Genomic DNA, 27,585 nt, shown 5'->3' with positions numbered 1-27,585 from the left:
TGTTAAGTACATAATTCCACATGTGTTCATTCATAGTTTTGATGTAAAAATCTACAATGTAAGTAGTCATGGAAATAAAGAAAAAACATTAAATGAGGAGAAGGTGTGTCCAAACTTTTGGCCTGTACTGTATATACTGTATGATATCATACAGTACATAAGTGATGGTCTTTTAGTACATCTCATTTGTCTGTTTGGATTAAATACAACTTCAAATGTTTTGGTTTTGGATGCTTTGATGCATTGTTTATGTTTGTGGTAATACATACAAAAGACATGCTTGTTGTGGCAGTTTAATTCCTCCATTGTATTTATTCCGTATTGCTTTATAAAGTTTATAAACACAGGGAATAGGTTGTTGGACAGCAATATTTAGGTGCTAAAAGCCTAAACATTTAAATGTTTTGCTTTTGTTTAGTTATTTTTGCACTAATCATTTTATTTGCTCAAACTATTTTGTGTAACAAACGGAAATATTTGTATTTATTGTTTATATTGTTAGATTGCTTGTATTGTTTATATGTTGTCAAATTGATCACAAAGACATTTGTTTGTCATATATATTTCTCAGTCTGGTTTTAACATGATTTAATAGTACCAATCTTTCAAATATTCAATTATAAAGTAACGGTAACGGGAATACTCGCCTTGTATCTCTTTTGTCGTTACCACAATTTTGCATGTTTGTCCACTCTGGTTTGAGACAACAAACACTTGCGCCCCCTGTGGATTTTATGTGAACTTGAAGTGATGTAAACAACGAAGGTTTGCTGACACTGCCCTCGTGTGGATATTTTGAGAAAGTGCAGGTGACGCCCTGCCCACAACCCAGCGGTTGTAGCCAATCAGCGAAGACAACAGCGGAAATGCAGTAAAAATCCGGAAGTTGTCATTCTACACAAGACTTCTTTCCCGCGGAAGTTTATACATCGTCTCCGTCAGGTATGTCTTGTATAAAGTCGTTATTGAGTGAGTTTTGGTGTTAAAACGTAAGCTTGTGTTTTGATTTAGAAAACGCGAATACTACTAGTATTATTATTGGTTATTCAAATGGATGGATGGGTGTTGCTAGTTTAGCTCGCACAACTATATATTCCCACTTCAAGTACCCGGATGTCGCACTTAAACTACCAAAATACAATAAAGCGGACGCGGAAGGGACTAATTAACTTTTTATAAAAACAATATTTCCGATTTTGGACTTCTACCAACGTACCAAAAAGTTGGAACAAAATCCATCCATCCATTTTCTACCGCTTATTCCCTTTTAGGGGTCGCGGGGCTATCTCAGCTACAATCGGGCGGAAGGCGGGGTACACCCTGGACAAGTCGCCACCTCATCGCAAGGCCAACACAGATAGACAGACAACATTCACACTCACATTCACACACTAGGGACCATTTAGTGTTGCCAATCAACCTATCCCCAGGTGCATGTCTTTGGAGGTGGGAGGAAGCAATAAAAATAAAAATAAATAATCAGGGGTCTCAAACACGCGGCCCGCGAGACGTTATTTTGCAAGCATCTTGATGTGAAAATTTAATGTTGGTGCGGCCCGCGAGTTTAATATGAAAGGAGCTTTACAGCATCATACCTATATACTCTCGATTTTTCCGTCATACTTATATATACCTGGCTTATGTAGACGCGGTAAGCGACTGCAAGACATACTCGATCAACAGCCACACAGGTCACACTGAGAGTGGCCATATAAACGACTTTAACACTGTTACAAATATGCACCACACTGTGAACCCACACCAAACAAGAATGACAAACACATTTTGGGAGAACATCCTCACCGTAACACAACATAAACACCACAGGACAGATACCCAGAATCCCAGGCAGCCCTAACTCTTCCGGGCTACACATACACCCCCGGAACCCCCAACCCCGCCCGGAAGAGTTAGGCCTGCATTGGATTCTGGGTATTTGTTCTGTGGTGTTGATGTTGTGTTACAGTGCTGATGTTCTCCCCAAAATGTGTTTGTCAATCTTGTTTGGTGTTGGTTCACAGTGTGGTGCATATTTGTAACATTGTTAAAATTGTTTATACGGCCACCCTCAGTGTGACCTGTGTGGTTGTGGATCAAGTATGCCTTGCAGTCACTTCCGTAGTTCTGCAAGGCAAATTAAACAATAAAAGAAACAAATAACGGTTTGAATTGGTCCAGGTTATCGGGGACTGTTATTACTGACTGACAGGTGTCGCGGTGTGACTGCAGCCAAGCTGGTAAGAAAACCCTCGTCTCCATGGCAACGATTCTGTCGCTTTCACTCATTTGCCGCTTTTCCATTAATGCAGGGGTAGGCAACCAAGAACGTTGAAAGAGCCATTTTGGACCCAAATATCAAAAATTGTCTCGGTCTGGAGCCAACGGGCTAACATCACGACTAATGTGTTACACGTCCAATTCGCCCAGCGACTCTCTGTCGGAGTATCAGCGCTGCACCACAGTTTTGTATTGTCGCTCGGTCCTTCGGCGGAGTGCTTCGGAAGCTACCGGTCCGCTCGTCTCCCCGGCGCCGGGGGAGGGAGCGAGCGAGACACACACACACACACACACACACACACAGTAACAGAGAGAGAGAGAGCGGGCGAGCGAGGGAGGGATGGAGGGTCTAGTGGAAAAGCGGTAAAACGTTTCTCTGCTTGCATCATGCAAGTGACGTCCATGTTTGGCCCTCGAGAGCCACATACAACACCGTGATTGGTAGATTCCTTCAGCTCCTCACACAACGCAGTCAAGCGCCATTCATATAAAACTCGCGGGCCGCATTAACATTAAACTTTCATATTAAGGTGGGGGCCGCAAAATAACATCTCGGCCCGCGTGTCTGAGACCCCTGCCCTAGTGGCTCTGTGATGAGGTGGGGACTTGTCCAGGGCGTACCCTGCCTTCCGCCCGAATGCAGCTGAGATAGGCTCCAGCACCCCCCGCAACCCCCAAAAAAGACTATCGGTAGAAAATGGATGGATGGGATGGTTTAGTCCCTGCATCCCATTTTGCTACACAGCCGACTATTGTTACTCATCGGCCATTTGAGGCGTGTTGAGGTCCACATCTCGGTTTGTTGCCATATATTTCCCAGATGTACTTACTTTAACCAACTTTTTTCTAACATGCCTCCTGTAGTCACCTGTAGTCACCTGACCATGAGCAAACGCAAGTCCAAAGATGCTCCAATACCAATTGGGGAATGCATCACACAGGTGGGTTGACTTTGTAGAAGATTCCAGCTTAGTGGTAGTAGAGTGGTTATTATTGGTAGTACAGTGGTTATTATTGGTAGTACAGTGGTTATTATTGGTAGTACAGTGGTTATTATTGGTAGTACAGTGGTTATTATTGGTAGTACAGTGGTTATTATTGGTAGTACAGTGGTTATTAGTGGTAGTGCAGTGGTTATTATTGGTAGTACAGTGGTTTTTATTGGTAGTGCAGTGGTTATTAGTGGTAGTACAGTGGTTATTATTGGTAGTACAGTGGTTTTTATTGGTAGTGCAGTGGTTATTAGTGGTAGTGCAGTGGTTATTATTGGTGGTTAATATTGGTATTACAGTAGTTATTATTGGTAGTGGAGTGGTTATTAGTGTTAGTACAGTGGTTATTATTGGTAGTACAGTGGTTATTATTGGTAGCACAGTGGTTATTAGTTGTAGCACAGTGGTTGTTAGTGATAGCACAGTGGTTATTATTGGTAGTACAGTGGTTATTATTGGTAGTACAGTGGTTATTAGTGGTAGTACAATGGTTATCAGTGGTCGTACAGTGGTTACTATTGGTAGTACAGTGGTTATTATTGGTTGTACAGTGGTTATTATTGGTAGTACAGTGGTTACTATTGGTAGTACAGTGGTTATTATTGGTAGTACAGTGGTTATTATTGGTAGCACAGTGGTTATTATTGGTAGTACAGTGGTTATTATTGGTACTACAGTGGTTATTAGTGGTAGTACAGTGGTTACTATTGGTAGTACAGTGGTTATTATTGGTAGCACAGTGGTTATTATTGGTAGCACAGTGGTTATTAGTTGTAGTACAGTGGTTATTAGTGGTAGTACAGTGGTTGTTAGTGGTAGCACAGTGGTTGTTAGTGGTAGCACACTGGTTGTCCGTGGTAGCACAGTGGTTATTATTGGTAGTACAGTGGTTATTATTGGTAGTACAGTGGTTATTAGTGGCAGTACAGTGGTTATCAGTGGTAGTACAGTGGTTATCAGTGGTAGTACAGTGGTTACTATTGGTAGTACAGTGGTTATTATTGGTAGTACAGTGGTTATTAGTGGCAGTACAGTGGTTATTAGTGGTAGCACAGTGGTTATTATTGGTAGCACAGTGATCATTATTGGTAGTAAAGTGGTTATTATTGGTAGTACAGTGGTTATTATTGGTAGTACAGTGGTCATTATTGGTTATTAGTGGTAGTACAGTGGTCATTATTGGTTATTATTGGTAGTACAGTGGTTATTAGTGGCAGCACAGAGGTTATTAGTGGTAGCACAGTGGTTATTATTGGTAGCACAGTGGTTATTATTGGTAGTACAGTGGTCATTATTGGTAGTACAGTGGTGAAGGCTTTGACCGTGTGTTCACTGACAGCTTCAGACGTGTCTGAGAGAACGACTTTGCAATCAGCAACTTCCCAGCCGGCTGGAGGCGTCGGAGGCCCAACACAAGTCAGTTCCGCTGGAGAGCATGGTGTTTTACTGCCCTGTGTCTCCCACATTGAATGTTTCCATTCCAGACACTTGCTGGAGCTGCTGAAGCGGACTGCCATCCACGGGGAAAGTAACTCCGTGCTGATCGTAGGTCCCAGGGGAGCGGGGAAAACCACGGTGAGGTTTCCTGCGCTCGGCCGTCACGGCAGTACGTGGAAGTGACACATGGTGGCGCTCTGTTGTCCGCAGCTCCTCGGGTGTGTGTTGCGAGACCTGCTGCAAGAAAAGGACGTGCAGAACAACCTCTTGCAGGTCCGACTCAACGGTGTGTGGCCGCTTTTCCTCACAAGAAACTCTTCCGTGTGTCCAGAAAAAACACATCTGCCATCTTGTTTGTTGCAGGCCTCTTGCAGACCGACGACAGAATAGCCCTGAAAGAAATAACGCGACAACTCCACCTGGAAAACGTTGTTGGGGACAAAGTGTTTGTGAGTGTCTAGATACAAAGTGCGGACCTTTTTCACATAATTATTCTGCCATATCATCTACCAAAAAACCCATACTTGCGTAAAAGTGAATATGGCTCACATGAAAATGACAGGAAATTACGTTAAACCTCCAAAAGTTGCTGGTATCAATAGTGCTTACTTTTTTTTTTTTAAGTACGAATGATCGTCACACACAAAGTAGGTGTGGGGAAATTATTCTCTGCATTTGACCCATCACCCTTGATCCCCCCTGGGAGGTGAAGGGAGCAGTGAGCACCAGCGGTGGCCGCGCCCGAGAATAATTTTTGGTGTTTTAACCCCCAATTCCAACCCTTGATGCTTGGAAGTGATGACTCCCATTGTTATAGTCTTTATAGTCGCCAATCTCAGAGCCAGCCCTGGCACACCCCTCATCGCTGCAGGGCTGCAGGCCACACCTCCTCACACATGACTTTTTATATTGTAGATCAGTGGTTCTCAAATGGGGGTATGCGAGATTTTATAAAAAAATTTCTAAAAATAGCAACAATTTAAAAATGTATTTATTGAATAATACTTAAAAAAATATGAATGTAAGTTCATAAACTGTGAAAAGAAATACAACAATGCAATATTCAGTGTGGACAGCTATATTTTTTGTGGACATGTTCCATAAATATTGATGTTAAAGATTTCTATTTTGTGAAGAAATGTTTAGAATGAAGTTGATGAATCCAGATGGATCTCTATTACAATCCTCAAAGAGGACACTTTAAGTTGATGATTACTTCTATGTGTAGAAATCTTTATTTATAATTGAATCACTTGTTTATTTTTCAACAAGTTTTTAGTTATTTTTATATCTTTTTTTCCAACTAGTTCAAGAAAGACCACTACAAATGAGCGATATTTTGCACTGTTATACATTTTAATAAATCAGAAACTGATGACATAGTGGTGTAATTTACTTCTTTATCTCTTTTTTTCAACCAAAAATGCTCTGCTCTGATTTGGGGGTACATCACTGAAAAAAGGTTGAGAACCACTGTTGTAGATTGTCACATCAAAACTATGAATGAACAAATGTTGAGTTATGTATTTAACAAAAAAAGGTGAAATAACTGAAAACATGTTTTATAATTCTAGCCACTCTTTGCTCTGATTACTTTTTTTGCACACTCTTGGCATTCTCTCCAAGAGCTTCAAGCACACCCGTGAAGTGAAAACCATTTCAGGTGACTACCTCTTGAAGCTCATGGAGAGAATGCCAAGAGTGTGCAAAGCAGCAATCAGAGCAAAGAGTGGCTATTTTGATGAAACTAGAATACAAAACATGTTTTCAGTTATTTCTCCTTTTTTTGTGAAGTACATAACTCCACGTGTTCATTCATAGTTTTGATGTGACAATCTACAATGTAAATAGTCTTGAACATAAAGAAAACACATTGAATGAGAAGGTGTGTCCATACTTGTACTGTATATTACATCGTGACAACAACAAGAATCCAAATTGTTCGTTGATTCTCTCGGACTGTTTTGATGTATGAGCGTGTTCGAGTGTACGAAACTAACACAAGCATGAAAGCCAGAAAAATCATTTAGGCAGTCAAGCAATTCAATATTCTGTAATTAATAAGTGTGAAACATAGACACACATGTTGGTAAATGGGTTATACTTTGTGGAGGTTTCCCTCCTGGGGGTTCTTCAGACCACCAAGCACCGACATGAGAGCCCATTTCAGGGTTACAGTATTGTTTTATTTTGACGTAATGTCCCAGGTTGCTTTTCAGTAATTGTCTTTTAGTCTCTATCTCTCTCGCTGTCGCTCCCACGCCAGTTCCCTAGCTCACTAGCTCCCTAACTCCGTCTCTCCTCCTGGCTGCTGCTTATAACAGAGCGACAGGTGAGTAGATAACGAGGCCCAGGTGGGCCATTTACGCACCTGTCGCTGATTTTGAGGCCAGTCCTGACACACCCCGCTTCGCTGCAGGCCCGCAGGCCACACCCCCTGCACATACTTGTATAGCGCTTTTCTACCTTCAAGCTACTCGAAGCGCTTTGACACTATTTCCACATTCACCCATTCACACACACATTCACACACTGATGGTGGGAGCTGCCATGCAAGGCGCTAACCAGGACCCATCAGGAGCAAGGGTGAAGTGTCTTGCTCAAGGACACAACGGATGTGACGAGGTTGGTAGTAGGTGGGGATTGAACCAGGAACCCTCAGGTTGCTGGCACGGCCACTCTCCCATCTTCTGTGAGCCCACCGCCGGTGGTGTTTTTGTTATTTTTTGGTTTAAGAAATGTAACTTTGAGCGATTTGCAAAATAAATCTTTTTAATGTAGCATTAAGTCAAACATAAAAGACAAAGTTGCTAAGTAACAAAAACGGTGCCGTCACTTAGCTTTCTTAATTTAAATCTTAACCTGCCTCAACCGATCAATCAACAAATATATGTAAAAAATGTAATACTCAATTTATAAAAATTACATTGTTATTCAATAATATTTTAACATTAATTAAATGTATGTTTAAATTCTTTATAATCCACATTTTAAATATAAATATTAAGCAAAAGCCACATTACTTATACTTGCACTTTTTAAAAAGGGAAATAACTACAAACATTCGGCTGCTAGTTGCTGAAACTGTCTGATGGTCTGATACCACATGTCGATACTGTGATACAGTCACACATGTTTTCATGTGGTTAAAAAACAGCTGACACAGCAAAGCCATATTGTGTACATACTGTATGTACATCCACCCTGACACCATGGATCAATATACAATGGCGCCCTCTGCTGTACAAACAGGAGTACTGACGACTTGGTGCCACAAAAATAACACAAATGTCCATTTGATTTTTGCTATGATTAGTTTTTATAATCAAATTAATCACACTTGCATTTTTGATTATCTGATTATAATTCAAATTAAGTTAAAGAAAGACCAATATTTGTATTTCTCAAAACATGCTTAGAGTTTTGCCTAAAGTTTTTATTTTAAAGATCGATCAACCCGCCCAAAATATTGTGCATTTTAGTCCATAACAAATAACTTTAGATCACATCTATCTCAAAATGCTTGAGGGTTGAGTTAGCAATGCAGAAATATGTGAGGGATCATGTTTGTATCAGAACTAACAGTTGTTTTGTATCAGAACTAACAGTTGTTTTGTATCAGAACTAACAGTTGTTTTTCATCAGAACTAACTGTTGTTTTTCATCAGAACTAACCGTTGTTTTTCATCAGAACTAACCGTTGTTTTTCATCAGAACTAACAGTTGTTTTTCATCAGAACTAACAGTTGTTTTTCATCAGAACTAACCGTTGTTTTTCATCAGAACTAACCGTTGTTTTTCATCAGAACTAACAGTTGTTTTTCATCAGAACTAACAGTTGTTTTTCATCAGAACTAACCGTTGTTTTTCATCAGAACTAACAGTTGTTTTTCATCAGAACTAACAGTTGTTTTTTATCAGAACTAACAGTTGTTTTTCATCAGAACTAACAGTTGTTTTTCATCAGAACTAACAGTTGTTTTTCATCAGAACTAACAGTTTGGATGTTTTTAGGGGAGCTTCGCAGAGAACTTGGCTTTCCTGTTGGAGGCGCTGAGAAAAGGTCAGGTAACGACACAACCGGCTATGCAAGCGTGTTTGAAACATCTTGGACATGTGTTTGACACATCTAGGACACGTTTGACACATCTTGGACATGTGTTTGACACATCTTGGACACGTTTGACACATCTTGGACATGTGTTTGACACATCTAGGACACGTTTGACACATCTTGGACATCTGTTTGACGCATCTTGGACATGTGTCAAACACATCTTGGACATGTGTCAAACACATCTTGGACATGTGTCAGACACATCTTGGACATGTGTTTGACACATCTACGACACGTTTGACACATCTAGGACACGTTTGACACATCTTGGACATCTGTTTGACGCATCTTGGACATGTGTCAAACACATCTTGGACATGTGTCAAACACATCTTGGACATGTGTCAAACACATCTTGGACATGTGTCAAACACATCTTGGACATGTGTCAAACACATCTTGGACATGTGTCAAACACATCTTGGACATGTGTCAAACACATCTTGGACATGTGTCAGACACATCTTGGACATGTGTTTGACACATCTACGACACGTTTGACACATCTAGGACACGTTTGACACATCTTGGACATGTGTTTGACACATCTAGGACACGTTTGACACATCTTGGACATCTGTTTGACGCATCTTGGACATGTGTCAAACACATCTTGGACATGTGTCAAACACATCTTGGACATGTGTCAAACACATCTTGGACATGTGTCAAACACATCTTGGACATGTGTCAAACACATCTTGGACATGTGTCAAACACATCTTGGACATGTGTCAAACACATCTTGGACATGTGTCAAACACATCTTGGACATGTGTCAGACACATCTTGGACATGTGTTTGACACATCTACGACACGTTTGACACATCTAGGACACGTTTGACACATCTTGGACATGTGTTTGACACATCTAGGACACGTTTGACACATCTTGGACATCTGTTTGACGCATCTTGGACATGTGTCAAACACATCTTGGACATGTGTCAAACACATCTTGGACATGTGTCAAACACATCTTGGACATGTGTTTGACACATCTAGGACACGTTTGACACATCTTCAACACGTGTTTTATACATCTTGGACACATGTTTGACACATCTTGGACACATGGTTGACACATCTCGGATACGTGTTTGGCACATCTCAAACACGTGTCCAAGATGTATAAAACACGTGTTCAAGATGTGTCAAACGTGTTCAAGATGTGTCAAACACGTGTTCAAGATGTGTCAAACACGTGTTCAAGATGTGTCAAACGTGTTCAAGATGTATAGAACACGTGTTCAAGATGTGTCAAACACGTGTTGAAGATGTGTCAAACATGTGTTGAAGATGTGACAAACACGTGTCCAATATGTGTCAAACATGTGTTTAAGATGTGTCAACCACGTGTCCAATATGTATAAAACACATGTTGAAGATGTGTCAAACATGTGTTTAAGATGTGTCAACCACGTGTCCAATATGTATAAAACACATGTTGAAGATGTGTCAAACATGTCCAAGATGTGTCAAACACGTGTTGAAGATGTGTCAAACGCGTTTTGAGGATGTGTCAAACATGTGTTGAAGATGTGTCAAACACGTGTTGAAGATGTGTCAAACACGTGTCGGTGATGTGTCAAACATGTGTTGAAGATGTGTCAAACACGTGTTGAAGATGTGTCAAACATGTGTTGAAGATGTGTCAAACATGTGTTGAAGATGTGTCAAACATGTGTTGAAGATGTGTCAAACATGTGTTGAAGATGTGTCAAACATGTGTTGAAGATGTGTCAAACATGTGTTGAAGATGTGTCAAACATGTGTTGAAGATGTGTCAAACACGTGTTGAAGATGTGTCAAACACGTGTTGAAGATGTGTCAAACGTGTTGAAGATGTGTCAAACATGTGTTGAAGATGTGTCAAACACGTGTTGAAGATGTGTCAAACACGTGTCGGTGATGTGTCAAACATGTCCAAGATGTGTCAAACACGTGTTGAAGATGTGTCAAACACGTGTTGAAGATGTGTCAAACATGTGTTGAAGATGTGTCAAACATGTGTTGAAGATGTGTCAAACATGTGTTGAAGATGTGTCAAACATGTGTTGAAGATGTGTCAAACATGTGTTGAAGATGTGTCAAACACGTGTTGAAGATGTGTCAAACATGTGTTGAAGATGTGTCAAACACGTGTCCAAGATGTGTCAAACACGTGTTGAAGATGTGTCAAACATGTGTTGAAGATGTGTCAAACATGTGTTGAAGATGTGTCAAACACGTGTTGAAGATGTGTCAAACACGTGTCGGTGATGTGTCAAACATGTCCAAGATGTGTCAAACACGTGTTGAAGATGTGTCAAACACGTGTTGAAGATGTGTCAAACATGTGTTGAAGATGTGTCAAACATGTGTTGAAGATGTGTCAAACATGTGTTGAAGATGTGTCAAACATGTGTTGAAGATGTGTCAAACATGTGTTGAAGATGTGTCAAACACGTGTTGAAGATGTGTCAAACATGTGTTGAAGATGTGTCAAACGCGTTTTGAGGATGTATCAAACACGTGTTGAAGATGTGTCAAACATGTCCAAGATGTGTCAAACACGTGTTGAAAATGTGTCAAACATGTGTTGAAGATGTGTCAAACATGTGTTGAAGATGTGTCAAACACGTGTCCAATATGTACAAAACACATGTTGAAGATGTGTCAAACATGTCCAAGATGTGTCAACCACGTGTTGAAGATGTGTCAAACATGTCCAAGATGTGTCAACCACGTGTTGAAGATGTGTCAAACATGTCCAAGATGTGTCAAACACGTGTTGAAAATGTGTCAAACGTGTTGAAGATGTGTCAAACATGTGTTGAAGATGTGTCAAACACGTGTCCAATATGTACAAAACACATGTTGAAGATGTGTCAAACATGTCCAAGATGTGTCAACCACGTGTTGAAGATGTGTCAAACATGTGTTGAAGATGTGTCAAACACGTGTCCAATATGTACAAAACACATGTTAAAGATGTGTCAAACATGTCCAAGATGTGTCAAACACGTGTTGAAGATGTGTCAAACATGTCCAAGATGTGTCAAACACGTGTTCGGGGTGTGTCAAATGTGTTTAACACATCTCGGACACGTGTTTGACACATCTTCAACACGTGTTTGACACATCTTGGACATGTTTGACACATCTTTAACATGTGTTTTGTACATATTGGACACGTGTTTGACACATCTTGGACATGTTTGACACATCTTGGACATGTTTGACACATCTTCAACACATGTTTGACACATTTCGGACACACGTTTGACACATCTTCAACACGTGTTTTATACATATTGGACACATGTTTGACACATCTTCAACACGTGTTTTATACATATTGGACACATGTTTGACACATCTTCAACACGTGTTTTATACATATTGGACACATGTTTGACACATCTCGGATACGTGTTTGGCACATCTCAAACACGTGTCCAAAATGTATAAAACACGTGTTCAAGATGTGTCAAACACGTGTTGAAGATGTGTCAAACACGTGTTCGGGGTGTGTCAAATGTGTTTGACACATCTCGGACACGTGTTTGACACATTTTCAACACGTGTTTGATACATCTCTGATAAGTGTTTGACACATCTGGGACACGTGTTTGTCACATCTTCAACACATGTTTGACACATCTGGGACACATGTTTGACACATCTTCAACACATGTTTGACACATCTTCAACACATGTTTGACACATCACCGACACGTGGTTGACACATCTTAAACACATGTTTGACACATCTTCAACACGTTTGACACATCTTGGACACATGTTTGACACATCTTCAACACATGTTTGACACATCTTCAACACATGTTTGACACATCTTGGACACATGTTTGACACATCTTCAACACGTGTTTGACACATCTTGGACACATGTTTGACACATCTTCAACACGTGTTTGACACATCTTCAACACGTGTTTGACACATCTTCAACACATGTTTGACACATCTTGGACACATGTTTGACACATCTTCAACACGTGTTTGACACATCTTGGACACATGTTTGACACATCTTCAACACGTGTTTGACACATCTTGGACACATGTTTGACACATCTTCAACACGTGTTTGACACATCTTCAACACGTGTTTGACACATCTCGGACACGTGTTTGACACATCTTAAACACATGTTTGACACATCTGGGACACATGTTTGACACATCTGGGACACGTGTTTGATACATCTGGGACACGTGTCCTCACACAGGCGATCGCAGCAACACCCGTCCAGTCCTGTTTGTCCTGGATGAGTTTGACCTGTTCGCGCATCACAAGAACCAGACGCTGCTCTACAACCTGCTGGACGTGTCCCAGTCGGCACAATCTCCGGTGGCCGTGGTCGGCCTCACCTGCAGACTGGTGAGGCATCCAAGCCGTCCCGCCCTTGCTGCGGTTGTACTCACGTGTCCACGGGTCGTTCACAGGACGTCCTGGAACTGCTGGAAAAGCGAGTGAAGTCGCGTTTTTCCCACCGTCAGATCCACCTGCTCAGCAGCCTGAACTTCCCTCAGTACCTGGACCGAGTGCGATCCCAGCTCAGCTTGTCAGACGGCTTTCCAGACCAGAGGTTCAGAGAAGACTGGAACGACAGCGTCCAGGTGAGTCAAACATTAGGACAGCAGGGCCACAAAAGTGAAACCTTTCTGCTTGTTTGTTTTTACCCAGAGTCTTTGTGGAGACAAATCGGTGGAGGAAGTTTTACAGAGACATTTTCACTCCAGTAAAGATTTCCGCTCTTTGCACACGTTGCTGGTGAGAACATCATCTCTCAAGAAAACTACATATTCTGTCTTTAAATCCCACAAAAAATAACTTTAAAGCGGAACTGCAATTAAAGCTTAAATGGGCAAAATACATAATTACATTTAAATATGAATTTGCATTTTAATACATTATATGTATACTTATAGAGGTGTTAAAGGCCTACTGAAATGAGATGTTCTTATTTAAACGGGGATAGCAGGTCCATTCTATGTGTCATACTTGATCATTTCGCGATATTGCCACATTTTTGCTGAAAGGATTTAGTAGAGAACATCAACGATAAAGTTTGCAACTTTTGGTCGCTAATAAAAAAGCCTTGCCTGTACCGGAAGTAGCAGACGAAGTGCGCGTGATGTCACGGGTTGTGGAGCTCCTCACATCTGAACATTGTTTACAATCATGGCCACCAGCAGCGAGAGCGATTCAGACCGAGAAAGCGACGATTTCCCTATTAATTTGAGCGAAGATGAAAGATTTGTGGATGAGGAAAGTGAGAGTGGAGGACTACAAAAAAAAAAAAAGACGAGGGCATTGGGAGTGATTCAGATGTTATTAGATACATTTACTAGGATAATTCTGGAAAATCCCTTATCTGCTGATTGTTTTTCTAGTGTTTTAGTGAGATTATATGGTCGTACCTGTACAACCTGAAGGTCGACCCCGCACTTTTCTTCAGCACCAGTCGACGGCTAGTTGCGATGCCCATCTATTTGCAAGGGACCCTCTTCGAAACACAATATTAAATGATCGCTGCATAATACACTGTACTTTGTGTGTGTGGTCCAATCCAACCGTGTTCACTTGACATCTCAGTTCCATTATAAAACTTGACTGTCATCTTTCTGGAATGTAAACAAAGAAACACCGGCTGTGTTTGTGTTGCTAAAGGCGGCCGCAATACACCGCTTCCCACCTACAGCTTTCTTCTTTGCCGTCTCCATTATTCATTGAACAAATTGCAAAAGATTTAGCGACACAGATGTCCAGAATACTGTGGAATTATGCGATGAAAACAGAGGACTTATAGCTGGGAACGGTGCTGGAACAAAATGTTCTCGACAATGCATGACGTCATGCGCACGTGTCATCATACCGCGACGTTTTAGCATGATACTTCCGCGTCAAATTTAAAATTGCAATTTTGTAAACTAAAAAGGCCGTATTAGCATGTGTTGCAATGTTAATATTTCATCATTGATATATAAACTAGTAGTGGGTTTCAGTAGGTATTTAAAATGTTTTTTTTTAGAGCGCTTTATAATAGAGAACGACTCCTATTGGGGCGGTTTTAGCTCGGTTGGTAGAGTGGCCGTGCCAGCAACTTGAGGGTTCCACGTTTGATCCCCGCTTCTGCCATTCTAGTCACTGCCGTTGTGTCCTTGGGCAAGACACTTTACCCACCTGCTCCCAGTGCCACCCACACTGCTTTAAATGTCACTTAGATATTGGGTGTCACTATGTAAAAGCGCTTTGAGTCCCTAGAGAAAAGTGCTATATAAATATAATAATAATAATAATGGATTATATTTATATCGCGCTTTTCTATTGTTAGATACTCAAAGCGCTCACAGAGAAGTGGGAAGCCATCATTCATTCACACCTGGTGGTGGTAAGCTACATCTGTAGCCACAGCTGCCCTGGGGTAGACTGACGGAAGCGTGGCTGCCAGTTTGAGCCTCCGGACCCTCCGACCACCACCAATCATTCATTCATCATTCATTTACCAGTGTGAGCGGCACCGGGGGAAAAGGGTGATGTGTCCTGCCCAAGGACACAACGGCAGCGATTTGGATGTCAATAGGTGGGAAGCGAACCTGCAACCCTCAGGTTTCTGGCACGGCCGCTCTACCCACTACGCCAGGGGTCGGGAACCTTTTTGGCTGAGAGGGCCCATCCATCCATTTTCGACCGCTTATTCCCTTTTGGGGTCGCGGGGGGCGCTGGCACCTATCTCAGCTACAATCGGGCGGAAGGCGGGGTACACCCTGGACAAGTCGCCACCTCATCGCAGGGCTGAGAGAGCCATGAAAGCCAAATATTTCAAAATGTATTTCCGTGAGAGCCATATCATATTCTTTAACACTGAATACAACTAAATGCGTGCATTTTTAAGTAAGACCAACATTTTTAGAGTATAAAAAGTCTCTTATTCTTTTTCATAACATTGTTATTCTGAAGCTAACCAATAATAAATAAAATGTCATGTCTGTTGATCATGTTTTTGTTTGGCCATGTGCTGTTTGTCCTTTGGACTCTTTAAGTTCCTGTTTTTTCCACTCCCTTGTCTGGTTTACTGTCTCTGGTGGACAAAATGCCCGCTCACCTGCTTCCCGAGCACTAATCAGAGGCAGTATTTAAGCTTGTCTTTGCCAGTCAGTCGCCCTGGCGTCAATGTGATCTTTTCTTGCTCTGTGCTGACTTGTTTCATGCCTTGCCATAGTTTCGTGCTTCATGCCATGCCAAGTAAGTTTAGTTTGATTTATGTTCATAGTCTGTTTATGCGTTAGCTTTCTTCCTTAGGCCATGTTGTGCCTCCACTGTGAGCGATTTTTGTTTCTATCTTTTTTTAGTTTAAATTAAGTCATGTTTTTACCTAAATGCCGTCTGCCTTCCTGGGAGAACGACCCCGCAGTAAGCTGCGACCCCCCCCATCGTGACATAAAATACTTCTTACCATTCATGCGACTTCTTGAACAGGTGCGGTAGGAAACGGATGGATGGATTTAAATGCATGAGAATGTTTTATATTTTGAACGTTATTTTTAGCACCGTGAATTCCAGCGGAATTATTCATAATTATCGTGTTAAGCAATGTCAGCTAAGATTTATCTGAGAGCCAGATGCAGTCATCAAAAGAGCCACAGGTTCCCTACCCCTGGTCTAGACCATTGCCGCCATTCACTTCACTTAACTATTGACTCCATTGTTCGCTGACGACAAAAAGTTGTATCGGGACAATCCTAGTCAGAATTAGTAAATGTCTAAAATGACTTAAAATCAGACCAAAACTGCATTGGGACCATTTTAGGACATTTCTAGTGTTGCTGAGAAGTGGGTTGTTGTGGTTAGAAAAGCATCCATCCATCCATCCATCCATCCATCCATCATCTTCCGCTTATCCGAGGTCAGGTCGCGGGGGCAACAGCCTAAGCAGGGAAGCCCAGACTTCCCTCTCCCCAGCCACTTCGTCTAGCTCTTCCCGGGGGATCCCGAGGCGTTCCCAGGCCAGCCGGGAGACATAGTCTTCCCAACGTGTCCTGGGTCTTCCCCGTGGCCTCCTACCGGTTGGACGTGCCCTAAACACCTCCCTAGGGAGGCGTTCTGGTGGCATCCTGACCAGATGCCCGAACCACCTCATCTGGCTCCTCTCGATGTGGAGGAGCAGCAGCTTTACTTTGAGTTCCTCCCGGATGGCAGAGCTTCTCACCCTATCTCTAAGGGAGAAACCCGCCACACGGCGGAGGAAACTCATTTGGGCCGCTTGTACCCGTGATCTTATCCTTTCGGTCATGACCCAAAGCTCATGACCATAGGTGAGGATGGGAACGTAGATCGACCGGTAAATTGAGAGCTTTGCCTTCCGGCTCAGCTCCTTCTTCACCACAACGGATCGGTACAACGTCCGCATTACTGAAGACGCCGCACCGATCCGCCTGTCGATCTCACGATCCACTCTTCCCTCACTCGTGAACAAGACTCCTAGGTACTTGAACTCCTCCACTTGGAGCAGGGTCTCCTCCCCAACCCAGAGATGGCACTCCACCCTTTTCCGGTGGTTAGAAAAGCAGTTAGACGTAATGTATCATTAATCGGGAGCAGGAAGTTGCACAATAAATGCCAAACAAACACAAATATAAATAAGTTGATTTACCTGATGGGTTTCCTCCCAGATGTTGTGTTTGAGTGGCGTGTCTGCAGATAATCCCAGCATCAAACCAGCAGACGTGCTGGAAGCCAGCAGACTTTGTTTCAGCGACGCCCAGTCCAATATGCTTCATGGTAGGACGCACACCAGAACTTTATGACTTCGGAGCAGCAGAAGCCCTGACTTGACATCCCTGCAGGTCTTTCCATCCTGGAGCTGTGCTTGATCATCGCCATGAAACACCTCAGCGACATCTACCAAGGCGAGCCCTTCAACCTGCAGATGGTTCACAACGGTACTCCTCATCAACGCCGCACGTCGACTTTGTCTTCTACTTCCTAACCCCGACTTGTTTTCAGAGTTCAAGAAGTTCCTGCAGAGAAAGTCCAACTCCATGTACAACTTTGAGCAAGCGGTGATCATGAAGGTAAGTGCCGACACTTTACCGCTCCTGACGTGCGAATAAGCAGCGACACGTGCAGGCCTTCGAGCATCTGCAGCAGCTGGAGCTGATCCGGCCCGTCGACGGCTCCTCGGCTAGAACTCAGAAGGAATATCAGCTGATGAGACTGGCGCTGGACCACGGTCAGATCATGGAGGCCATGCAGAAGTACCCACAATGCCCCACGGACATCAAGCAGTGGGGCATGTCAGCGTTTGCATAGAAAGGGGAAATAAACGTTGGCTTTTGTTTGTGCTCGGACATTAAACATGAAACAAATGCATTGATCTTGTCTCAGGTTTTCATCCATTGCAGGGGTGTCCACATGTGTGGACAGGAATTACAATGACTGATTAGAATTGTTCATTATAACAGATTTCTTAATTAGGGTCCTTGGCCCATGGCAAAGGACTCCTGTGGAGTCCTTTGCCATGGGCCAAGGACCCTATTGAAACTGCTGTGTTTTATTATTATTCCGCACCTATGCGCTGTAATTTGACCCCCTTATTAGGGTCCTTGGCCCATGGCAAAGGACTGTGGAGTCCTTTGCCACGGGCCAAGGACCCTATTGAAACTGCTGTGTTTTATTATTATTCCGCAGCTACGCGCTGTAATTTGACCCCCTTAACATGCTTCAAAACTCACCAAATTTGACACACACGTCGGTATAGCAAACCTTCCCAACATATTAAGCAACCAATCCCCCAAAATGAAAATTGCGCTCTAGCGCCCCCTAGGAAAAAATTACAGACAAAACTGCATGTAACTTCTGTTAGGAATGTCATAGCGATATGAAACAAAAACTCCTATGTAGGTCTGACTTAGACCCAATTTTCATACACTCACTTCTTTCAGCAAAAATCTACAGGAAGTTGCCAAAAACCCCTTCAAAATAAAATTTTCGCAAAAAATGCAATTTTTACCTTTTTGTGCTGTAATTTGACCCCTTTAAAATGCTTCAAAAGTCACCAAACTTGGCGCACACATAAGGACTGGCGAATATTGCGATCTAATGAAAAAACCAAACCCCAAAACTCAAAATTGCGCTCTAGCGCTATTTTTGAATAAAACACTGAAAAAACTGCTCCTAGGAAGAAAACACAGACAAAATTGCTTGTAACTTCCGGTAAGAATGTCGGAGAGACATGAAACAAAAACCTCTATGTAGGTCTCGCTTAGACCTACATCTCATAGATTGACAACCCCCAACAAAAATCAACAGGAAGTTTGCAATCCCCCCTTCAAAACTAAAGTTTTGTAAAAACCGGTCACCTTTCTTCAAACATTATCTCCTCTGAGTGCTTTTGTTGTTTTGGCTTCAAACTCGCACAGGAGAGAGATTGAACGCTTCTGATTAAAAGTACAGAACAGAGTTTTGATAAGTTTTCAGGTTTTGATTTTACGCTCCTTCAAAGAACCCCTGTGCAAAGTCTCCTAAAAAATGTCATTTTTGCCTCTTTGAGCTGTTATTTGACCCCCTTAAAATGCTTCTAAACTCACCAAACTTGACACACACATCAGGTCTGGCAAAAATTGCGATCTGATGAAAAAACCTAACGTCAAAACTCAAAATTGCGCTCTACCGCCCCCCCTAGGAATACAACACGGACAAACTGCTCCTAGGAAGAAAACACAGACAAAACTGCTTGTAACTTCCGGTAGGAATGTCAGAGAGACATGAAACAAAAAACACTATGTAGGTCTCACTTAGACCTACATTTGAATAATTAACATACTTTAGCAAAAATCAACAGGAAGTTTGATATTTTCACTTCAATACAACAACTGCATTACTTTCACAATGCATTAGATTCTCAAAATAGTGGCTCCAAGGCGTCTTCTAACGCTTATCCGGCCGTGGGTCTCGGGGGCAGCAGCCAAAGGCGGACCCGACCAACGCTGCTTGCAGCTTTAATATTATGAATTGTTTCTCAGAATAAAGTCAACAAGTAATATGTCAATAGTCTTCCATATTGTTGGGTTTGCATCTAAAGAAAGGATTAATGTCTGCAGCCCATCCATCCATCCATCTTCCTCGCTTATCTGGGGTCGGGTCGCGGGTGCAGCAGCCTAAGCAGGGAAGCCCAGACTTCCCTCACCCCAGCCACTTCGTCCAGCTCCTCCCGGATGGCAGAGCTTCTCACTCTAAGGGAGAGACCTTAACTCATTTGGGCCGCTTGTACCCGTGATCTTGTCCTTTCGGCCATAACCCAAAGCTCATGACCATAGGTGAGGATGGGAACGTAGATCGACCGAGAAATCGATCCTCGTCTCGATTACTGTAACGTATTATTTTCGGGTCTCCCCATGTCTAGCATTAAAAGATTACAGTTGGTACAAAATGCGGCTGCTAGACTTTTGACAAGAACAAGAAAGTTTGATCATATTACGCCTGTACTGTATATACCTTTATATACATATATACATACATATATACCTATACTGTATATACCTTTATATACATATATACATACATATATACCTGTACTGTATATACCTTTATATACATATATACATACATATATACCTATACTGTATATACCTTTATATACATATACACATACTGTATATACCTTTATATACATATATACATACATATATACCTATACTGTATATACCTTTATATACATATACACATACTGTATATACCTTTATATACATATATACATACATATATACCTATACTGTATATACCTTTATATACATATACACATACATATATACCTATACTGTATATACCTTTATATACATATATACATACATATATACCTATACTGTATATACCTTTATATACATATACACATACATATATACCTATACTGTATATACCTTTATATACATATATACATACATATATACCTATACTGGCTCACCTGCATTGGCTTCCTGTGCACTTAAGATGTGACTTTAAGGTTTTACTACTTACGTATAAAATACTACACGGTCTAGCTCCATCCTATCTTGCCGATTGTATTGTACCATATGTCCCGGCAAGAAATCTGCCTTCAAAAGACTCCGGCTTATTAGTGATTCCTAGAGCCCAAAAAAAGTCTGCGCGCTTTAAAGCGTTTTCCGTTCGGGCTCCAGTACTCTGGAATGCCCTCCCGGTAACAGTTCGAGATGCTACCTCAGTAGAAGCATTTAAGTCTCACCTTAAAACTCATTTGTATACTCTAGCCTTTAAATATACCTCCTTTTTAGACCAGTTGATCTGCCGCTTCCTTTCTTTTTCTCCTCTGTCCCCGATGACCATGGATGAAGTACTGGCTGTCCAGAGTCAGGACCCAGGATGGACCGCTTGCCTGTGTATCGGTTGCGGACATCTCTACGCTGCTGATCCAACTCCGCTTGGGATGGTTTCCTGTGGACGGGACTCTCGCTGCTGTCTTGGATCCGCTTTGAACTGAACTCTCGCTGCTGTGTTGGAGCCACTATGGATTGAACTTTCACAGTATCATGTTAGACCCGCTCGACATCCATTGCTTTCGGTCCCCTAGGGAGGCGGGGTTGCCCACATTTGAGGTCCTCTCCAAGGTTTCTCATAGTCATCATTGTCACCGACTTCCCACTGGGTGTGAATTCTCCTTGTCCTTATGTGGGTTCTTCCGAGGATGTCGTAGTCATAGTGGTTTGTACAGTGACATTTGTGATTTAGGGCTATATAAATAAACATTGATTGATCGATTAAAATTGAGAGCTTATAAAGTTTGTCCAAGTCTAAGCTTTGCCTTCTTCACCACAACAGATGGATACAGCGTCCACATTACTGAAGACGCCGCACTGAGGCTACATAACAGTCCAGATAAGAGAAGTAAGCACTATCTTTTTTTATCAATACAACTATCAAAGTTATTCGACTAAGCACAGCAAGTTAATGCCAAGTGGCGCGGTTTATTTTAGAGTTTATTTATTTAAGTGTTTTACCGGAAATGGTCCGCACAAACAGGAAGTCGTTAAACGTCACATCTCGGTTTGAGTGTAACAATCCATGCTAGCCTTGGACGTTAACCTTTCTTTTCAGTTGTTTGTCCAGAAGTACGCAGAAGAATGTGATACGAGCTCGTTTTATTCCTTCCGCCTGGCATTGTGTTAGTGGACATTGGCACACGTCGTGGGCATAAAGCATATTGTTGGATACAATATCCTTTCGCTAACTATGGTTACTGGCAATGCATTGTGGGAAATGTATGCGACATCGAAACCCCTCTCTACTTTTTGGCTCGAACTACAAATATTATTATAATATTATTTTAAATATATTACTCAACTCGTTGAGGGTTGGCATATCACCACCCTCACTACTGCATCTTTTCCCATTTCAAAGCAAAGTGTACGTTAAAAGTGACCCTTATTTCTAAAGGATTAGTTCCGGCTTCAACATTATAGAGTGAGTTTATTGTTTACTACTTTTTATATTTCATTAAATGTTTTTATTTTTATTGAACAACAGTCAAGGCACTTTCAACAAGGAAACAAAACAAAAGCAAATAGAGATATAGTCTTAAAAATTAAAAAATAACATAAAAATAAGATGAAAAATACCAAAAGCCAAAAAGTACTTTCAAAGTCACGAATTTTTTTTAGCAAATATATCAATTTATATATATATATATTTTTTTAATTTATTGTTTGTAAACTGTCATTGCTTAAAGTGTATTGCAAGCCAGAGAGTGACAAGCGGTAGAAAATGGATGGATGGAATTAAAATCCATGGCGTTATGAATTATTGATCCTTATAAGGCTCCAACTTACTTCACATGAAATATTTTACTTTGAAATAATTATTTGGTGGGAAAATATTGCATATTTTCTTTTGGTCATTAAAAAGGTTTTGAAAATAAGGGCGTAAAATATATATTTTTTTCAACTTTATATCGACAGATATACTTGAAGTTGATCTAGCGATTAAAACGTTTAATATTGATAATAATTATTTCTTAAATTTTTATAACTGAGACCCTTTCGGGTCCCCAGGACCAAACTTGAAGGGAACCTTTAGAGCTAAAAAAAAAACAACAAACAAAAAAATATATTATATTGGTTTTGAAAATGAAAAATATCAAAATGTCCCACGCATGCTTTCATTTTTCAGTGTACAGTAAACAGCTATATTTTATTTCCGCGGGCAAAATTGTATACCACATCAATTTAGTAATTGTGATAATTATATACAATTAAAACCTGTAGTGTTCCTGTTGTATTTTTGGCTTTGAAAAGCAAACTTCCTTTATGAGAACTGAAGTATTGTTGTCCCTGCTACATTAAGTTGTGTGCATCAGTGGCCCCCAGACCTCTGGTTGGGGACCTCCAGGCCGCACAGACACTTGATCATTTATAACCGATCAAATTTTCTCATACTTAAAGGCCTACTGAAAGCCACTACTAGCGACCACGCAGTCTGATAGTTTATATATCAATGATGAAATATTAACATTGCAACACATGCCAATACGGCCGCTTTAGTTTACTAAATTGCAATTTTAAATTTTGCGCTAAGTATCCTGTTGATGACGCGTGCGCGTGACGTCACGGATTGTAGCGGACATTTTGTTCCAGTCCGATCCAAGCTATAAGTGGTCTGCTTTAATCGCATGATTCCACAGTATTCTGGACATCTGTGTTGCTGAATCTTTTGCAATTTGTTCAATGAATAATGGAGACGTCAAAGAAGAAAGATGTAGGTGGGAAGCGGTGTATTGCGGCCTCCTTTAGCAACACAAACACAGCCGGTGTTTCCTTGTTTACATTCCCGAAGGTGAAGCTTAACTATGGAACAGAGCGGTCAAGCAAACATGGTTCCCGACCACATGTCAACCGGCAGGTTTCGGTGAGAAAATTGTGGTAGTAAGTCGGCTCTTACCGTAGACATGAGCAGAGCTTACTTCATCCTGCAGCTGCATGGCAACACCCCTCCGACTTTCAGATACACCTATATAATCTCTCACTAAAACACTAGTAACACAATAAGCAGATAAGGGATTTTCCAGAATTATCCTAGTAAATGTGTCTAATAACATCTGAATTCCTCCCACTGCCCTCGTCTTTTTTTCTTCTTCTAGTCCAGTCTTTCACTCTCACTATCCTCACCCACGAATCTTTCATCCTCACTCAAATTAATGGGGAAATCGTCGCTTTCTCGGTCCGAATCGCTCTCGCTGCTCGTGGCCATGATTGTAAACAATGTGAGGATATGAGGAGCTCCTCAACCCGTGACGTCACGCGCACATCGTCTGCTACTTCCAGTACAGGCAAGGCTGCTCTAACGGCTTAGTGGCCACACATGTGGACAGCACCTTTTAGCTCTTATTTCCAAAATGGTGTACATTACTGAATTGGGGTCTTATGGCCACTTATGTGGACACTTATACTGCCATCTGGTGGTGTCAGAAGAGTATAACATACAAGGGAATTTGGAAAAAAAAAGTGTAAAAATAAGAATTTGCATGTTACTAAACAGGAAGTACACGTTTGTGTACTTAAGGACTAAGTACATCATATCAAAATATGTTTTTTTTTTAGTTTTTATTCTAGTTAGGGTCCAATAAACCCAAATAGCAAAGAGAAATAAAAAAAAGCATGTGAACAAACAGCTTGGGCCTTAAGAAGTTAAACCGGTCCCTGGTGCCAAAAAGGTCGGGGACCCCTGGTGTGGATCGCAGAAAAGTGCTTGTGTAAAGACGCAATGAAAGAGAAGTCAAAAGTCACAATCTAAAAACACATTTATTTACATCAAGTGGATCACTTCAACTGATTAAAAACCTCCACCGGCTCACACAAGCAGAGTTTGCAGCGCTGATCCCAAAACCACTTCAGTCTCTTCAGGGACGCGTCCGAGGTTCCACATCAGCCTTTTACTGTCCCTCGCATTAAAATGCACCATTTAAAAAAAATAAAAAATCCAAACCAGTGATTCTCAAACTGTGGAGCTGGAGCCTATCTCAGCTGCATTTGGGCGGAAGGCGGGGTACATCCTGGACAAGTCACCACCTCATCGCAGGGCCAACATAGACAGACAACATTCACACACTAGGGACAATTTAATGTTGCCAATCAACCTATCCTAGTCACTTAAATATTCCAACACAGTGTTACTGTTCAAACTGGGTGTCATCATCATCGGTGGTCAATCGAAGCTAGTATGACGGTCCTCCTGGTAGGGGGTGTATCCCTTTATGGAGGATGCCTGTGCGTGACTTAGTTTTACGTGGGGAGTCTGGTGCACAGACAGTCACCACACCATCCTTGACGGATCTGGGTCAGGTATCCAGTGGCATGGAGTCCAAGACGACTCGGGACCCTTTTCTGCTGCAGCCTTCATCCGCCTTTCCAGCCGTTGTGACGCTCCATAAAGTTAGCAGTCATCCTCCGCCTGTTCCACCGTTGAGGTCTTGGGTTATTTCCCCATAACTGGGACCACATGGATGTGGGGGTGCCTTCTTCCGTTGTGGTTCATACATCTATCGCCATGGTTCTTAACCTGGGTTCGATTGAACCCTAGGGGTTCGGTGAGTCGGCCTCAGGGGTTCGGGGGAGCCTCCGCCGCCGCGGAGCTCAAGACATACCCAACTCATCGTGTAAATGAAAAACTTCTCCCTATCGGCGTATTATGGATACGGCAAGAGCAGAAGTCAGGGTCATTTACGGGTGTGTTGGTTTTGTTCTTTGATCAAGGTGATGTTCATGCACGGTTCATTCTGTACACATACACACATAGAACTTTGTCTTGAATTTGAAAAAATATATACATTTTTCACTGAAGAAGGGTTCGGTGAATGCGCATATGAAACTGGTGGGGTTCGGTACCTCCAACAAGGTTAAGAACCACTGATCTATCGTCTTCCACCTGCTCCGCAGTTGAGGTCTTCACCGTATCCCTGGCTAAGAGGCAGTCAGGTACTAGGTCTTTGCCAAGGACCACCTGGGGTAACAGTAGTGAAGGGGTTAACCTCCTAGTGCCCCAAGACCCCGTAGAGGAGCCTCCAATGCCGGATGCACTTTAACGTCATGCCCAGGACAAATCATGGTGGTACTTGGAGAGCCTAAAAGGGTTTTTCTGAGGTGCTAAAAAGTTTGAGAATCACTGATTGGACCAAAAAGGAACCTTGAGCGCGTTGTCGCCGCGAGAAGTTTTGGGTCAGCGTTGCACAGTCAGGGAACCTTAGGAAAAACTGGGGTCGTGGACTTGTAGCGTCTTTTTCGTAGAAACGTCCGACCCGGCGACCGAGCCTAGAGTCCGAGAAGCCAGGTCACCGGAGGACCCGAGGCTTTGCCTTGGGTTCTTAGCGGCAGGGAGCAGATGACCTGGTCATCGCATCAAGAGTATTGCAATGGCGAGGGACACCAGTAAGTACTCTCCAGCGTTCAGCTCGCACCGAGCTCAATAGCGGACAAAAACACAAGAGAAGTATAAATGAATGTATAGGAAACACGGATTTTCACACGCACTTATAAAGATTGAGCTCAGAGTAAATAGTTGATTGAATACGTTCATGTCTGTACAGCTTTCAGATAGCAGGGGAAGAAGACACAAATGATTCACTGCCGGCCCGGAGAAGGTCCAAATCCATTCATACACCTTTTGAAATGTTCCGCACCTTTGCAAGATTGTCTTCCACTTTGGATCGGCCTTCCAAAGAACGCTGACTTTGTTCCGCGGTCGGAACCAAACTCAGCGAGGACATCCGTTAAGGTGTAAGAATGGATTTTTTTTTTTTTTTTTTTTTACCAGAACAGAACAGGACCACGCCAGCTCTAAGAACGGAACATGGCTCCGTCGGTAGAGCGTCACGCTAGATAGAACAACCCAGGATTCTCAAGAACATTCATCTGCGGTCTTTGTCCGTAGACCAAGGAGCAAGACGCCGTTTGCGTCTCCCGTGAATGAACACTTCCTGAAAACCACCACCTCTTTCCTCCCAAAACTACAAGGGCAACTCCTGCCGACTCCTCAAGCTCAGGCCTGTAAAAAGTCCAAAATAAATACAAGACATCAAAAGGAAAATGCTACAAAGTTATTGTACTGAAGTCACTCCTGCAGCTGGAGCCGTGAGTCGTTTGCGGCACTGGTTGCATAAAACTTGCCAGAACATAGAAAAGCATAGTACTGAATCCCTGAATCCTGTTTTGGCCTTTCGGGAAGGTTTCACCGATGCAACCTGACGTGATTCCCAACAAGCCGACACTGAAACAAAACTTTTTGTGAGACGAGCATTTCCAGGAAATATTTTTTTTTGGAGCATATTCAAATAAAATCATTTTAACAACCTTCCATCCATCCATTTCCACTGCTTGTTACTTTAGGGATCGCGGGGGGTGCTGGAGCCTATCTCAGCTGCATTTGGGTGGAAGGCGGGGTACACCCTGGACAAGTCGCCACCTCATCACAGGGCCAACACAGACAGACAGACAACATTCACACACTAACGACCATTTAGTGTTGCCAATCAACCTATCCTAACTGACCTAAATTTTAATTTTCCTGAAGGAACTCTCCTGACGGAATAAATAAAGTACTATCTAATCTAATCTATCCCCAGGTGCATGTCTTTGAAGGTGGGAGGAAGCCGGAGAACCCGGAGGGAACCAACACACAGAAACACACAGAAAGATCCCGAGCCTGGGATTAAACTCAGGACCAATTATTTTTTTTAAGTATAATA

General features: G+C 42.1%; 2 protein-coding genes across 4 annotated transcripts in view; one reads left to right on the top strand and one right to left on the bottom strand.

Annotated features, from left to right (window-relative positions):
• Nucleotides 1–868: 868 nt before the first annotated feature.
• orc4 (origin recognition complex, subunit 4) lies at nucleotides 869–18,209 on the top strand. Of its 2 annotated transcripts, none has more exons than XM_061889851.1 (14): nucleotides 869–942; nucleotides 3,142–3,218; nucleotides 4,609–4,685; nucleotides 4,754–4,844; nucleotides 4,917–4,992; nucleotides 5,070–5,155; nucleotides 8,721–8,769; nucleotides 13,063–13,214; nucleotides 13,280–13,453; nucleotides 13,521–13,607; nucleotides 17,510–17,618; nucleotides 17,684–17,779; nucleotides 17,844–17,911; nucleotides 17,967–18,209. In XM_061889851.1, the coding sequence occupies exons 2-14, from the start codon at nucleotides 3,162–3,164 to the stop codon at nucleotides 18,147–18,149; spliced, it is 1,305 nt and encodes a 434-aa protein (XP_061745835.1). In that variant the 5' UTR covers nucleotides 869–942; nucleotides 3,142–3,161; the 3' UTR covers nucleotides 18,150–18,209. The 2 variants fall into 2 exon arrangements, with proteins under 2 accessions (XP_061745835.1, XP_061745836.1); XM_061889852.1 differs by having other exon boundaries at nucleotides 883–942; nucleotides 3,152–3,218.
• A 6,418-nt stretch (nucleotides 18,210–24,627) lies between these two features.
• The window catches only part of LOC133544350 (activin receptor type-2A-like), a 101,475-nt gene continuing 98,517 nt past the window's right edge, over nucleotides 24,628–27,585 (bottom strand). For both annotated transcript variants that reach the window (XM_061889567.1, XM_061889568.1), the window contains one exon: nucleotides 24,628–27,585. This exon is cut by the window's right edge and continues 2,123 nt beyond it. The gene's annotated coding sequence lies outside the window, so the exon portion shown is untranslated.

Source organism: Nerophis ophidion, linkage group LG27 (genome assembly GCF_033978795.1).
Source record: "Nerophis ophidion isolate RoL-2023_Sa linkage group LG27, RoL_Noph_v1.0, whole genome shotgun sequence".
Taxonomy (NCBI): Eukaryota; Metazoa; Chordata; class Actinopteri; order Syngnathiformes; family Syngnathidae; genus Nerophis; species Nerophis ophidion.
This window is presented reverse-complemented; position numbering and strand designations above follow the sequence as displayed.